The sequence below is a fragment of the Cibotium barometz genome, chromosome 3 (assembly GCF_041138505.1).
Source record: "Cibotium barometz isolate CiBa-2024 chromosome 3, ASM4113850v1, whole genome shotgun sequence".
Classification (NCBI taxonomy): domain Eukaryota; kingdom Viridiplantae; phylum Streptophyta; class Polypodiopsida; order Cyatheales; family Cibotiaceae; genus Cibotium; species Cibotium barometz.
The window spans coordinates 30,160,122-30,177,236 of NC_141048.1; the positions used below are offsets into that span (position 1 = coordinate 30,160,122).

At 44.9% G+C, this 17,115-nt stretch overlaps 1 protein-coding gene across 2 annotated transcripts in view; it reads left to right on the plus strand.

Annotated features, from left to right (window-relative positions):
- Window positions 1-304: 304 nt before the first annotated feature.
- LOC147639925 (glutaredoxin-C4-like) overlaps window positions 305-17,115 on the plus strand; it is a 34,235-nt gene continuing 17,424 nt past the window's right edge. For both annotated transcript variants that reach the window (XM_086775384.1, XM_086775388.1), the window contains exons 1-2: window positions 305-516; window positions 1,356-1,429. In XM_086775384.1, coding sequence (XP_086631510.1) covers window positions 377-516; window positions 1,356-1,429 — 214 coding nt within the window. In that variant the 5' untranslated portion in view covers window positions 305-376. The remainder of the gene's footprint in view (window positions 517-1,355; window positions 1,430-17,115) is intronic.

Below are 17,115 nucleotides of genomic sequence, written 5' to 3' on the forward strand. Positions count from 1 at the left end.
AAGCCTTCAGATTGAGTTGACATGTAAAACTCATGTTAAAAAAGGAGAATTACTATATGTGCTTTTTTTGTATCACATGTGGGGGGTTACCCTTGTCACTAAATGGCACGAGGTCTATAAGATTTCCTTGCGTCGCGATTGCGACAATTTTGGACTTACCCTTGTCACTAAAGCGACAATTTTGGACTTACCCTTGTCACTAAATGGCACGAGGTCTATAAGATTTCCTCTGCTACAATTTTGGACGGTTGATTTGAGGTCCGAAGTGGACTAGGAGTGGTCACTGAATTTATTTATTTACATTAACATATTTATATGAGAGAGTATATATACTAGAGAGAGAATACTATCACGCACAACACACACGTGTGAAGCCATGGTCAGAGCGTGTATGGTGTTGCTGATCTTTCTCTGCGGCTTGCAGCCCTTGGTCCTCGCAGCAGAAACGCCCAAGGACTTCGTCGAGAGAGTGGTAGCAGACAACAAGATCGTTATCTTCTCCAAGTCCTATTGCCCGTAAGCCTTCTACACCCTTGGCTATGGCGTGTCAAAAATAGCAATAGCTTTCTTTTGTCTAGGGAGTCTGTTTTGGTGGTGAGGGTGCTGGACAGTTAGGGTTTCTGTGTTGGATTGTTAGGGTGACTGATGCCATTCCAATGTGAATGATCCATGTCCTTCAACATTCAGCAACTCGCCATTGCTTTGTCAATCACAAGTTCTGTGGTGCCCCATTGTGGACCTGCTTGGATGTGTAAAGATCCCAATCACATGTTTATATCCCATGGTGTACCAAGATTTTAGGTTCCTTTGTAGCACTATGGCACTCTACCTTTGGTTTACATAGATGTGCAAATACCCCGATTTCCCATTTGCATACACACGTCTTTGTTGATCTGATTGATGTGTAAAGACCCTAAGTCTCCATTGTGGACCTAGATCTTGTCCTATCATAAGCTCTCTTTGTGGCACCGCCACTGTGGACAGAGATCTGGTCCCATCTAAAGTTACCTTTGGGATACATAGATGTTTAAAAGACTTTAATCATGCTTTTACCCTACACATAACTCCCTTTGTGTTGCCACCATTGTGGACCTGCTTGCCTGATCTAGTCTGCTTGAAGATTTGTCAACGTCCATGGATTCTTTGCAATCCTTGACCCGATCATGGTTAGCATGATGCACCCTCTGTTTTCAAGCAGCACTTTTTCATGCCATGCTTACCGATGTGCTTTGTCTAGCTTTAGAGTTGAGCAATGGGTTACCAGCAGGTAGCCTGGAATTAATGCGTCTATCTTGGATAAGGATTAGAGTACTAATCTTTTAGTGATGATGATTGTGTGACATGTCATACCGCAGGTATTGCAAGCGTGCCAAGGCTGTGTTTAATGAGATGAAGGAGAAACCTTTTGTGGTAGAACTTGATGAACGAGGTATGTATTGTGTCTTACTCCAAGTATCAATTTAAAGGTAATTAGATGTTATATGCCTTGTAAAGATGGGGTGTGTGAGTTGTAATCTCTAATTCGCCAAAGAAAAGGAGAATAGAGAGAAGAGAGAGAGAGATCTTGTTGTAATAGTGTTTTGTACATATATGTATCAATAGGTACATAGATCCTAGCCAACACAGCCTCCAAAAGGAAAACACCTAAGCCTATGACCCATTCCACAAAATTTGGGATCAGGCGAATACAATGGAAAAGATTATGCCTATTTATAGGCTACAATTTACCCCTATCTACAGTCAGTTTTTGGAATTGCTGTCGGCGGCCAGCAATAGAGGACAAATATGATTGTGCATATAATGCCAAATAACTTTGATATGTCTTCCAACTCCTTTTGACTGGCTTGGGTAAAATCCCTAGCATAAATCTTGGCTGTTCAATACCTGAAAAGGTTCGTAACCATAGCCAAAATTGGGGATTAACTGTTAGAACATGAAGTCAAAGTGAGTGTTCTAGTGTGTCTAGAGTGAGTTTTATGTCTAGTCTTTGTGTGAGTGCCATGTGGCATATTGGGATTTATCCCATATACATGTGACACTTAGAGTGTGTGTGTGTCTATCCTATAAAGGCATTGTACTTTCTAGTCTTAGATATCAATCAACAATCAAGCTCTCTTGGCCTACATGTGAGTACTCTTGGTTATCATTGCTTTGCACTTGTATTGTCATTTCATTTCCATTTCATTCCGTTCCTGTGCCTTCATGTGGTATCAGAGCCACTGCTTCTTTGCTCCTAGAGATTGAGGAGAGGGAGGCCAAAAAGAGAAGCCATGCCCTCTCTCTCTTTCTCTAAGTGCAACAGAGTATGCTCTCCTCCATCTTGAAGACAAGGCCATCTTCAGCTGCTGCCCGTCAATCTGCTCGTGCTGAAGCCCACGATTCTGCTCGAGCTGCTGCCTGCTCAGATTCTGCATGATCTGCCCCTTCTTCAGGCTGCCCTATTGCTGCCTATCGACATGCAGCTGGTCGCCTCAATGATTCAGAAACTGCCGCTGCCCTGCTGCATCTGCATCACGATCTACTGAAAGAAGAGAAATTGCTGCCCACAATCTACCAATGCTCGTCATTTTCCTGCGCAACTCTGCATCTTGCTGACGGCCCCATCTTCTGCTGCTCCAGCATCAGCTCCTCCTCACCATATCAATTTTCCTTGCTCCTGATATACCTGCGTGCACCCTGCAGCGTGGAGAAGCTCTTCAGCGCATACAACTGCTGCACATTATTCTACTTCAGATCTGTCTGCCATGGAGTCTTTGAGATCGAGTACCTTTATTGAGAAGTTCACTGGTAAGAACTTTCCGACATGGCAAACAAAGTTGCGTCTTATCCTTATGAAAGACGGGGTGTGGAATGTTGTTTGTGGCAAGGATAAAAAGCCACAATCGGATGAGAAGAAAATTCTACACTGGGAGAATTTAAATGACAAAGCCCTTTCTCTCATTGGTTTGGGTTTGGGTGATGAAGTTATTCATCATCTTGACTTTGATTCCACTGCTCAAGAATTATGGGAGAAGTTTGAAGGTCTCTTTGGCAATAAGGTAATCAATTCTAAGGTCTTCCTCCGTCAAGAATTCTTCAAACTCCAGATGAAGCATGAGGACTCTCTTCTCGCTCATCTGAATCATATGGAGTCTCTCATCACTCAACTTGCTGCGTTGAAGGCCCCAGTTGGGGATGAAGACCAAGTCGCGGTGCTCCTCACGAGCATTGAAGAAATTCCTAAGTATCGGGAGATTATACCAGCATTAAGAGTGGCAAGCATGAGCTACCATGACATGGTTGCTATGCTTCTTGATCATGAAAGAAGGCATATTGATACTCCAGACGCCAATGCACTATTTTCTAAAGGGAGGTTTCCTAAAGGGAAAGGTAACTTCAAACCTTTCAAGTGCACTTACTGTGGAAAGCTTGGTCACACCGAAGATCGTTGCTTCCAGAAGCTGGCCAAACAACAATCTAAAGACCATGCCAACTTGGTTGGGACTATATCCAACGAAGACGAAGACGATGCAGACACCTCTACTCCAAATCATGCTCTCACTGCTCACATCCAAGATCTCTCTCTTGATGAAGAGGTCTATGCAGAGGATGATCTTGACTTTGTTTTTTGAGTGTGTTGAAGGTACTCTGCCTTGGGAGTCCCCCTAAAATGAATGCAAATAAATCATGTGTGTTGAGTCAATAAAGGTTCACAGCCTTGGATTGTCCTCCTAAAATGTTGTAATCTTTCCTGTTTTTTCGTGTCTGACTCCCCACCATTCTGTTATGGAGTCAGGAGGGGGATGTATTGTGGAGTCATGTATTGGCTTTGATAGGATCTCAGGTTGCTCCAGTTGTCTAGACCTCTGAGTTGTTCATGCATCCATGCATGATGAGCCTCTGAGCCATGCTTGATGAGCCTCTGAGTCATTTGTACCATGCTCACTAGCCTTTGAGCCATGCTCACTTGCCTCTGAGATTGTGTGGGAACTATGTCTAGTTCTAACTTGGAGGTTGGTAGTCCGTCATTGCCATGTTATGTTCTTGGCTCATTCCAGTAGTCTCTCACCTTGCCTTCATCGGGGGGTGTTAGAACATGAAGTCAAAGTGAGTGTTCTAGTGTGTCTAGAGTGAGTTTTATGTCTAGTCTTTGTGTGAGTGCCATGTGGCATATTGGGATTTATCCTATATACATGTGACACTTAGAGAGTGTGTGTGTCTATCCTATAAAGGCATTGTACTTTCTAGTCTTAGATATCAATCAACAATCAAGCTCTCTTGGCCTACATGTGAGTACTCTTGGTTATCATTGCTTTGCACTTGTATTGTCATTTGATTTCCATTTCATTCCGTTCCTGTGCCTTCATTAACCGTATTCACATGCCATGCATGACTGGGCCGGTGTGAAATAGTAAGGACTCCCCAATCACCTCTAAGGAGCGTTTGGAAGTGTCTCGAAAAGTCAACCTTGTGTTGCTTGTGGTAGACCGCACTCGCATGACAATACAACCATCGGTGGCTTCGTGATGAGAGAGCTGTCCAGAATGATCTAATCAATGTTGGCAAGATTCTCTCGAAGGCCTTTTACCTTCGTCAAATACTCGTTCATCGAGTCACCCTCATCCATATCTTGCACGTCAAGCTGCTTCTCCAAATAGCCACGCAAGCCTCATTGTGCACTTGATAAAGTGTTGCAAGAGCATCCCACGCTAACCTAGCGGTGACACACGAAGCTGCCAGGTCCATATGAATGAGCTCTAGAATATGAGAAGCGTGATGAGTAGCCTCGTGAGGAAAGGCATCTCGGTGTTGCTTGCTATGAAGACAAGCCAGACAAGTGGATTGGGAGTGTTTCAATGGCGGAAGACCCTCGACCATGTGCTAAGAAGACAACAGCTGCAGAGAAGTATAATTCAGATGCCCGAAGCGAGCATGCCACAAATCCGTATCCACACAAGCTACCAAGGCATGATAGCTGTGAAGAAGTTGCAGTAGATGAGATTGGGACTCACTCAAAGAGCCACCAAAGTCCTTCAACCGATAAAGACCACCTTCTTGGATACATGTGGCAACAATCTGCAAGTTGTTGGTGTCGATGATCTCAAGGACAGAACTGTCAAAGTATACACCATATCCTTTCTCCGCAATCTGAAAAACTGAGAGAAGATTGTTGGAGCTTGGGAACATGAAGCACATCCTGAATGATAGAAGGCTAGCCTGGGGAAGAGTTGAGTCACACATTACCAACTGAAGAGGCCTCCAAGTTGGAAGCATCACCAATGGACACCGTCGAAGAGTTGGGACAAATGTCATGAAGAATGGTCCTGTTGGGAGTCATCTTAGTAGTGCACTCACTATCAACCACCCAATCCGTAAGACGTGAGGTGGAAGGAACAGGAGAGCGAGAGGGAAGCTCCTTAATACCAATGAAGACAGTCTCCTTAGTGGAAGAGGATTTGTTGGTGGATGAAGAGGTTTGATTGGGGGGTTTCTTAGTAGAACCACCTTCTCTCTTCTTCTTGCGACAATCAAGTTGAATTTGACCTTTGAGACCACAATAATGACAAGTAAACTCCTTGTGTGAGTGGGATGGTTGGCAAGTTTGTGGTCACCTTTGTTGCTCATGGGAACCTTGGATTGCCATTTGCGTTTTCCCTTCACGTGAAGAAGGATCTCGGAAGTATCCTGGATGGTCTTCTTTCTCATGGCCCTATCCTAAAGCATGCCAATAATGGTATGTAGATCAGGAGTTGAAGGAAGAAGTGATATAGTATTACAAAAAGCAGAGAAAGTCTCGGGTAATTTGGCAAGGAGCCGATTAATAAAGTCCTCGTTGGTAGCTTTGCTTCCCAAAGAGACCAACTGCTTTTGAATGGTTATGAACTCCATAACAGAATCCATGATGTTAGCAGTATCGGCAATCTTCAGGTTGGAGAACCGATTCTCCAAGACTACCTTCTGAGCAGAGTTCTCACGGTGATACCTCCTCAGGATGGTATCCCACAATTCGTATGCAATTTCCTCATCATTGTCATCAAATTGACGAGCAAGAGAGGGTTTTATGTCGAAGAAGATTAAGGCATGAGCCCTTGCATCTTTGTCAGCCTAGGCATCAATCTCAGCCTGAGGAGAAGTTGCATCGGGAGAGGCATCGGTACCAGAAACAATACCCCATAGCCGATGATACCGAAGGAGAGTCTTCATATGTAGTGCCCAATCAAGATAATTGGTTCCATCTAAGATGGATTCCTTGCTTGTTGATCTGTGGAAGCACAAGATCACTGATACCATGTGAGAATATGTGAATATGAAGTGGAAGCAAGTAGAGATCAAACAAGAGAAAGTAGATAGCCATGATCCGAAATTTATTGAATGAATTATAAATGAACAATATCCATGCTTGTATACATATCTGTAGAGCCAGTCGGCTGTAGCAAAAAAGCTACTTTGGACAAATGGCAAAATGCCTAAAAAAGCCTAAAACTAAGCAAATAGTTGAAAAATATGAGAAAATCCTTAATTACATCAGATAAATATTTGGATAAAAGTGGCATAAAATGGAGTAAAATGGGCTGGAGATGACATGTCCAACAGCCTGTGCATCTCTAGAATAGGTGAAAAATATGGGAAAAATCCCTAATTACATCAAATAAATATTTGGATAAAAAGTGGCATAAAATGGAGTAAAATGGGCTGGAGATGACATGTCCAACAGCCTGTGCATCTCTAGAATCCCATCGTCTTTGATCTACAACAGGAGGTGCGGGTGCTTGTATGATTGAAGTGACTATAATACCCCCTATAGATGTCACCATTTGGCCACCCAATTGGTCCACCCGTGCTTTCTTATTATGTATGTACATTGGACTGGTGTCCATGGTAGTTGTTTATGTCGGGGATTGATGCCACTCATGTGATACTGTAGACTTGGCTTTCCGTTGGGACTTGTGCCTCCGTGTACATGCCCGGAAATGCTTGGTTCCATTGGGTCTGGTACCTCGTGTACTTGCCTGGAGCACGTCTATTTTGGTATAGTCTCATGAATGGGGATTGTCCATACCAATGCTGCATTGCATAGCATCTTTATGTGCTTGCCTGCAAATGAAATTGCATGCTGTTTTCATGCCTGCATGACCTATGTGTAGTTCCGGGCTAGGGGATGCCCGCCCGTGAACCGTGTATGTGAAACTGTCTGCTGACATGGTTGTGTGGCATGTGAACAAGTGGTAAGTATTACCCAATCTAGGCTCAAATAGCCCTTAGGACTTAGCCAATATTTATAAGTGAGTGCGTTCCCACTTCATTAAAGTTTGGACGCCCAAAAGTCACTTATAAATTATGACGGCTTCCAAGTTCACACTCACTGAAGTCTCGAGGCGGACAAGACTCAATGTCCACGACTTGATCCTCCCCTTTTATAAAATGGGCATCTCCCCATGTCCCTTCACCTGATTGGACCCAATTCACTTGCTTATTAAGAGAAAATTCATGTTTTCTCTTCATGAAGATTTTTGGAGGCTGAAAACTCTGTTTTTCCACCATTTCTCTCCATTTCCAAGCTCTCCATAGCCATACCCAACTTGCTAGGGTGTTTTCCAAGCTTCCAAGAGTGTTTCCAAATGCTAATCACTCTCCTACACACTCCCAATGACTGAAATTCAGCAAAACAGCTCTCTTTATTGCTGTAATTTCTGGTCTTTTGCTGAAAACCCTAATTTCAGCTCTCCTTTCTCAAGTTGAACCATAGGGGAAGCTTTCCCAAGGTTCCCTTCATCCTCTTGAAAACTTTTGTCGCGAAGAAAGGCGACAAATCAAAGATCTCAACACTCCAAGGACTTCCATCGCGAAGACTTCCGTTATCATCGACTCTACTTGCAATTGGTAAGCTTTTATGCTTAAATATGGGAGCAAGTAGCAGGAGGGAGGAATCGGATTACAAGATCACATACCCTGTGTAGTGTTCTCTTGTCCTACGTGCTCTCTTGCAGATTGTTGCTACCATGTGTTGGTGGAACAATAGAGAGCAAATGGTAGGGAACATGGGCACTTGAGAGGGTAGTGTGGGTTGCAAGTCTACATCGACAACCACTTGTTTGCAATACTGTATTCATATGCATTGGTATGGAAATCTGGTCAGAAATGCCCATGACACTATGTACTTGATTCTCCCAAGATCAATATACTTTATTTGAGGGAGGGGTCAGCCGTTCCGGGCCCCGGCTCATTGTCAGTTCAGCAATTTACTTCTTGTATTTAAGCAAGTGTCCATCAAATCTTAGTGTATTTAAGTGTATTGATTAGCATTGTGTTCAACCAAGTTACATTGGTATCAGAGCATACGGTTCTCTTTCACTTCTATCGTGAGAGACGATCACCATGAACACTAGCTATCTCTACACTTAGAACATTATGGACAGCCATACAATGAATGTTGGAGATGTTAATACAAGAGGCAGGGACAATGAAATGCATGCCTCCAATGCTTTACAGGATGAGCAAACTCATGTGGTGCACAATAGGGAACATGAATATGTGGGACAGCCGTCCCGTGGCAAAGAGAAGATGTAGGAAGAAGAGTCCATAGTCTTGAGGGCTGAACTTACTCGTATGCAAGCTCTTCTCCATGCACAAGAAGAATTGAATCTCTACCGCCGCGAGGATCCATTGGTACATGACCGTTTGAAGGCCAATGTCATGGCCCTGTGAAAATGGAGCAGGACAAGTGTGGGCATGGTGGTTGCAGAGTCAGAATATTTTATGATTCACATGGGGGGTGCCCGGACAGTGTTTAAGATGTGTGGACATCCCTAGGTGTGAAGGGGGGAACTAGAAACATTAAGTTTTAATGTTTATTGGAGTTTGCCCCTAGGCCTTAGTGGCCCTAGGAACTTATTAAAGTTGGGGCCCTAGGGATTAAATTGGGGAGGAGTTTTCTCTCTCTTCTCTCTCTCTCTTCCCTTTTTGGGGAATCGTGTAGCAAAAGAGGAGTCTTCTTTCATGCGCTTGGAGGCTAGCGTGGAAAAGCACAGGAAGAAGGAGGCGGCTGTTTTGCTGTGTGCTGTAGCTGTTTTTCTGAGTAGAATCAGCCGTACAGCACTGTACGGCCAGAACTGGGCACACTCTTTCTCTCTCTTTCTCCTCTGTTGCTGGCGGCGCACAGAACTGCTGCTGGAAACTCTGCGCAGAAGACCTGTACAGGCTGTACAGTCTGTTTTCCAGCAAGTACAACACTGTACGGCTGCCGTACAGTGTACGGTCAGCCAGGTACAGCAAGTACATCTGCTGCAGGCTGCTGCAGGTGGTGCAAACAGGTGCTGGACAGACCTGAATACTCTGATTCAGGTTGGTACAGAAGTGGACAGCAAGCTGTTTATGCAAGTACAACTCCTGGCACGTATCCCGAGGCGGTACAGACGGGTACAGTGCTGATTTTCAGATCTGTATTTTCAAGGACAGCATAGGAGTGAGCATCAGGAGGAGGATACAGGCAAGTGCAAGCACACGTGTGAAGCAGGGTTGTGGATTCAAGTGCCTGCAGGCACAGATTGGTGCTGTTGCTTCCTCCAGTGTTGTTTCACGAGCTGAACTTGGTAAGCTCTGTTTCTGTTCATCCATCTCTCTTTCTACTGCTTGATGTCTGTTGCAGATATGTGTTATCTGGCTCCTTGTGAGAGGAGGAGTATAGCAGATTGACAAGAGATTAAGACAGAGATTGGACAGCACATGTATGTTTGAGCTGAGAAGATGTATCATGCTCTTGAGTTATGCCAGATGTATGCCCATGGCTGGCCTGCTTTGTGATCTTGGCTGATCAGAGGGAGGCACAGTGTGTTGCTTGAGGACACAGATCTGTGTGCATAGATCCTCTGTGCTGAGAAGGATTTGTGGGCCGTCAGATTGGACTTACAGGTGTAAACTCTTGGCTGGTCTTTGTGTTGTACTCAGCCATACATATTATTTTTTTAATTGAATAAAGAAATACCGCGAGGGGCGCCAAGCTTTGGGGCCAACAGGTGTCGCTGTGTTTTCAGATTTGGGCACTCTAGCTCCAATCTGTGTTTTGTTTCTCATCTAGACTACAAGTGGACGGGTGATTGCTCCTACCGCACCCTGGTTTTCTATCAGAGGCCGGTTTCAAGGTTCCGTTGCCGGGACCATCATTAACTTTCTGAAGGGGGTGAGCTCGTGGTTGCTTTGGAGAAAGCCATCGCTGAAAATTCAGCAATCATGTCTGATACAGAGGAAGAGTACTTCTATCATGAAGAAGAAGAGCAAGAGACTTCTCCTGAACGAGATGTATCTGAGGATATTTTTGCAGGAGAACAGGCTGCAGATGTTGAGTCTTATGAGGATGTAACACAGCCAGAAGATGTGCATGGTAAAGAGGATGATGATGCTCGGTTCAAAGATTGCTTGGCTAGTGTTATGGATACTTTTATGCAGCTCACACAGAGTGAGAGATTTGCTGAATTTTTGAGATCTTGCACAGAGCCCCGCACAGAGCCCCAGAAAAAGAAGAAGAAGGTTCGTTCGAAGAATCTTTCTCAAGGTCATAGTGGTACCACTCCACAGGATCCATCTCCTGCCCAGTTTCCGAACATGCAGCATGCTTTTGGTGCTAACCCACAGAGTTCCTTCTATGGACAGCCACCTATTCCTCAGCAGAACATGCATCCAGGGTACTTTGGTGGTGGCTCAGTGTTTCAATCCATGACTGGGGGTTATCCTCAGGGAGGCATGGGTATGTATGGGCCTTTTGGAGCCAATTTTCAGCCTGGCATGCAAGGGAATATGTATGGTGGTATGCAGTCCGGTATGCAAGGAAATGTGTTTGGAAGCATGCAACCTGGGATGCAAGGCAATATGTTTGGTGGCATGCAGCCAGGTATGCATAATGGAATGTTTGGAAACATGGCTGGGATGTATGGTATGCCTGGTGTTGGAATGGGAAATGTTGACCCAATGATGGGTATGAATGTTGGGGGCAGCAATCTTACGAAACCACTTCCATATGATAATCTAACGCCTATGGGCAAGGCGAAGGATTACAAGGAAGGGGGAGCTGCAGTGAAGTTTGACACTTTCAGTGGGGCCAAGGATAAATTGAAGGCACTTACCTTTTTACAGCAGTTTGATGCTGCTTTTTCTGGTGGGAATTACACAGAGTCCTCAAAGGTGAGGAAAGCTGCCACTTTTCTCAAGGGCAATGCTTTGCAGTGGTGGTCTACTCTTCTTTTGCAGGGCATAGCACCCACTACATGGGTCCAATTCAAACAGGTTTTCTCTTCCGTTTGGCTCACATCTACATTTGAGGTGGATGTTATGACCGCATGGCACAAGCTGGATGCTTCCAAGTGTGATAGTTTGGAGGATTATAACAAGAAGTTTTGGGAAGCTCTACTCCCAGTGACTTCTTATCGTGCCGTGCCATTATCTGAGCAGGTTGAGAAGTATTGTTGTGGGCTGCCCAAGGAGGTACGAGATTACTGTATAAAGACGAGAGTAACGAACATGTCACAGATGATTGAGAATGCTATGACAGCTAATGCGTTACTCACAGGTGGTTCATCTGGGTTTAAAGGCAGTAAGAAATTGGGCAAGAAAGCTGAAAAATTTGGGCATGCTTCTCGTGATGCTAAAGGGTCTACAGAGACAAAGTATAAGAAGTTGCCAATGCCCAAAAGGACTTCTGAGGAAAGACAGGCTTTGAGAGATGCTCAAAAGTGTTTTTACTGTACTGAAGAGGGGCATATGTCATTCAATTGTCCCAAAAGAACGTCCAAGAAGGACCCTGACAATAAAGGAGAGCCCAAGCCAAAGAAACCAAAGCCTTCTGCAGGCTTAGTTCCTGATCTTGTGGGTGAGCAGCTAAGTGGTGAAGCTACAGTGTTGTGCAGGGCATGGGGCAAAGTGAGAGATCAGAATGCTTTGATCTTCTTTGACACAGGTGCTAGAGCCAACTTCATTTCACCCGATTTGGTTGGCCGATTGGGGATTCGCGCAGAGGAGATGGGACCATTACATGAGGCAAATATGGCTTGTCCAGGGTATGCAGAACCCGTTACTCCTATCATTGGGAAGCTTCGGCTTCATTTGCAGGGTTATGTGGACAGCGAGGAGTTCTTCATCATGCCTTTGGATGGCTGTGATGTTTTGTTGGGGATGCCATGGTGCCACAGGGTACATGCGGTGGTGGATACTTTCAATAGGAAAATTACTCTGACTCATAGAGGGAAAGAGCATGTATTGGATGTAAAACTCAAAGGGGAATCTGTTCCTATTGTATCCGCTTCGGCGATTTCATCAGTAATGAAAAAGCATCTTTCCGCGTACTTGATTTATGTAAAGGATGCACAGGATGATGAGTCTAAGTCTAATTTGTCAATGTTAGATAAGGACAGGGCTGATTTCTTAAGTGGGTTTCAAGACTGTTTTTCCGAGTCATTGCCAGGAGAATTACCTCCTGAGAGGCCAGAAGATCATGCCATAGATCTGATTCCTGGTAGTACTCCACCGAATAGACCGCCGTATCGTGTTAGTGCAGCCCAACAAGAAGAGATTATGAGTCAGGTGCAGGAGCTATTGAATAAGGGGTTGATTCAGCCTAGCTCATCACCCTTTTGCTCACCTGTGCTCTTAGTGCAGAAGAAGGATGGTTCTTGGCGCATGTGTATAGATTACAGGGCGCTGAATAAGAATACCATCAAGAATCGATTCCCCATACCGAGGATCGATGACATATTGGACCGCTTACAGGGCTCCACAGTTTTTAGTCGTATTGACTTGAAAAGCGGGTATCATCAGATACGCATTAGACCCGAGGATGTGCATAAGGCATTCCGAACCACATTTGGGTTGTATGAGTTCTTGGTTATGCCCTTTGGTTTGACGAATGCGCCTGCCACATTTAACAGAATGATGGACAGGATTTTCAGGCCTCATAGAGAGTTTGTGGGCACATTCTTTGATGATATGATTGTGCATTCACGAACTGAGGAAGAGCATAGAAGGCATTTGGCCATTGTGTTTGCAGAACTCAGAAACCATAGATTGGTGGTTAATGGTAAGAAGAGTGAGTTTTTCTTGCAGGATATACATTTCTTGGGGCATATTGTGTCTGGTCATGGAGTCCGTATGGATCCAGCAAAGGTGGTTGCAATACTTAATTGGCCAGCTTTGAGGACCGTGCATGATGTACATAGTTTTCTAGGATTGTGTTCCTATTACAGGCGTTACATACGGCACTTTGCTGAAATTGCTTCGCCTCTTCATGCTTTGACGAAGAAAGCAACTCCGTTTAGATGGGCTGATCGGGAAATTACAGCATTCAAAAAGCTCAAAGAAAAGCTTACTTCGGACCCAGTATTGGTGTTACCGGACCTCCGAAAGGCTTTTGTTGTCCAGTGTGATGCATGTGGAAGTAGCATTGGTGCAGTTCTCATGCAAGAGGGACATGTGATAGCCTATGAGAGTAGAGTTTTGCAAGATGCCGAGAAGCATTTGCAGGTGTATGAGAAAGAGATGTTGGCTGTAATTCACGCTCTTTCTACATGGAAACACTACTTGCTTGGGGCTGATTTCACTGTGCAGAGTCCAGACAGATCATCAGACCTTGCGATATTTCCTCACGCAGACTAAGCTTTCAGAGAAGCATATGCGTTGGGCAAACTTTTTGTCAATGTTTCACTTCGAGATTGTGCATGTGGAAGGCAAAAAGAATGTAGTGGCAGATGCTTTGTCACGCAAGCCACAGGTCTCTGCAGTTTCACTTGCTTATCATCATGAGCTTGATGAAATGAAAGAGCAGTATGCCCTTGATGAGGACTTTGAAAGGTTATATGATCAGATGTCTGAGGGTCAGCAGCATGAGCATTACACTCTCAGAGATGGGTTTTTATTGATGCATGGCAGACTGTGTGTTACCAGGCCATTGCGACTCAAGGTTATGATTGAAAGTCATGCTCCACCGTATGCAGGTCATAGAGGTATTGACGCCACGGTCAAAGCAGTGGAGACTTTCTTTTATTGGCCAACCTTGAGAAGAGATGTTGATGCCTTTGTGAGGCAATGCATCGTATGTCAGAAGGTAAAGTTTGACCGTCAGAAGACACCTGGGTTATTACAGCCTTTACCTATTCCGGATAGACCTTGGGAGAGCATTGCCATGGATTTTGTATTTGATCTTCCACGGACACAAACGGGAAATGATGGCATCTGGACTATCATATGCAGGTTCAGTAAGCAGGCTCATTTCATTCCCGTGCGGAAGACAATTAAAGTGGATCATATGGTGAAGTTGTTCATGGCGAACATCTTCAAGTATCATGGCTTGCCTACGTCTATCATTAGTGACCGTGATCCACGGATGACGAGTTTGTTTTGGAGAGGGTTGTTTGACAACATGGGTACAACTCTCAAGTTTTCATCGTCATTTCATCCACAGACAGATGGTCAGTCAGAAGAGGCTAACTCTACAGTGTTGGATCTTCTCAAGTGTTATGTGTCAGAGCACAAGCAACAATGGGAAAAGTATCTTCCTTTGGTGGAGTTTGCATATAACAACACTGTACATAGCTCGACAGGCAAGGCGCCTTTTGAGATTGTAGAAGGAGGGAAGAAGGTACCACCCATTTTGCATACAAAGGATAAGATCTTTGAGGCTGATCAGTATGTGGAGAGCTTGGATGAAGCTTATCGGAGAGTTAAGTTGGCCCTCCAGAAAACTCAGCAGAAGCAAAAGAAAGCCGCAGACCGTCACAGACGTGATTTACAGTTTGCATTGGGTGATTGGGTTCTTTTGCGCTTTGAAAAGGCTAGACTCAAGAAGATGAAGGGTAAAGAGCGCTTATTCCCTAAGTTGAGTATGCGATATTATGGGCCTTTTCAGGTTTTGGAAAAGATTGGTGAGGTAACCTATCGTTTGAAGTTACCAGATCACTGGAGGATTCACAATGCTTTTCACGTGAGTCTTCTTAGACCTTTCCGTGGGGATGTGCCTGAGGATGTATCAGATGAGGCTCAGCCGGAAGTTGAGGAACTTGATGAGGTTCTGATTCCAGAGCAGATACTGGCACATAAAGAAAGGAAGGTACGAGGTAAAGTTTCCCGTCGCTATCTTGTGAAGTTCAAGAACTATTCACCGATGGATGCGAAGTGGATGGAGGAAGGTGACTTAACAGATTCACCTCAGGTTTTGCAGCTTTATCTCGATGCCTTTGAGTTAGAGCCGACTCTTATTGTGGCTCATTCAGGTTCAGCAGAGCATGGGTCTGGAGCATTACCTGATGCTCAAGAGGGGGGTAGCACCTCCACTCCCTTGATACAGACAGGCTCAGATGACATCTAGAGGTCGCTTGGTGCAGATTTTATCTCATCCGAAGGTACTGAGGCTGACAGTACATCTGTTTATGGGACTTCTATGATATATGTGTACTAGTCACATGAGATTGTTGTGGATATGTATGGTTCACAGTGGTATACAACTTGGACTATTACTATGCCATTGGTTTGCAGTGAATGTTGATACATGTGTATGGCTCAGAGAGATTGGGACGCTGATCTTGCCATATTGTATATTTCACTTTGGATATTTTGATGCATCACCAGAATGCAATCGAGGACGCTTGCCATCTTTCAAGAGGGGGGTATGTCATGGCCCTGTGAAAATGGAGCAGGACAAGTGTGGGCATGGTGGTTGCAGAGTCAGAATATTTTATGATTCACATGGGGGGTGCCCGGACAGTGTTTAAGATGTGTGGACATCCCTAGGTGTGAAGGGGGGAACTAGAAACATTAAGTTTTAATGTTTATTGGAGTTTGCCCCTAGGCCTTAGTGGCCCTAGGAACTTATTAAAGTTGGGGCCCTAGGGATTAAATTGGGGAGGAGTTTTCTCTCTCTTCTCTCTCTCTCTTCCCTTTTTGGGGAATCGTGTAGCAAAAGAGGAGTCTTCTTTCATGCGCTTGGAGGCTAGCGTGGAAAAGCACAGGAAGAAGGAGGCGGCTGTTTTGCTGTGTGCTGTAGCTGTTTTTCTGAGTAGAATCAGCCGTACAGCACTGTACGGCCAGAACTGGGCACACTCTTTCTCTCTCTTTCTCCTCTGTTGCTGGTGGCGCACAGAACTGCTGCTGGAAACTCTGCGCAGAAGACCTGTACAGGCTGTACAGTCTGTTTTCCAGCAAGTACAACACTGTACGGCTGCCGTACAGTGTACGGTCAGCCAGGTACAGCAAGTACATCTGCTGCAGGCTGCTGCAGGTGGTGCAAACAGGTGCTGGACAGACCTGAATACTCTGATTCAGGTTGGTACAGAAGTGGACAGCAAGCTGTTTATGCAAGTACAACTCCTGGCACGTATCCCGAGGCGGTACAGACGGGTACAGTGCTGATTTTCAGATCTGTATTTTCAAGGACAGCATAGGAGTGAGCATCAGGAGGAGGATACAGGCAAGTGCAAGCACACGTGTGAAGCAGGGTTGTGGATTCAAGTGCCTGCAGGCACAGATTGGTGCTGTTGCTTCCTCCAGTGTTGTTTCACAAGCTGAACTTGGTAAGCTCTGTTTCTGTTCATCCATCTCTCTTTCTACTGCTTGATGTCTGTTGCAGATATGTGTTATCTGGCTCCTTGTGAGAGGAGGAGTATAGCAGATTGACAAGAGATTAAGACAGAGATTGGACAGCACATGTATGTTTGAGCTGAGAAGATGTATCATGCTCTTGAGTTATGCCAGATGTATGCCCATGGCTGGCCTGCTTTGTGATCTTGGCTGATCAGAGGGAGGCACAGTGTGTTGCTTGAGGACACAGATCTGTGTGCATAGATCCTCTGTGCTGAGAAGGATTTGTGGGCCGTCAGATTGGACTTACAGGTGTAAACTCTTGGCTGGTCTTTGTGTTGTACTCAGCCATACATATTATTTTTTTAATTGAATAAAGAAATACCGCGAGGGGCGCCAAGCTTTGGGGCCAACAGGTGTCGCTGTGTTTTCAGATTTGGACACTCTAGCTCCAATCTGTGTTTTGTTTCTCATCTAGACTACAAGTGGACGGGTGATTGCTCCTACCGCACCCTGGTTTTCTATCAGAGGCCGGTTTCAAGGTTCCGTTGCCGGGACCATCATCAACTTTCTGAAGGGGGT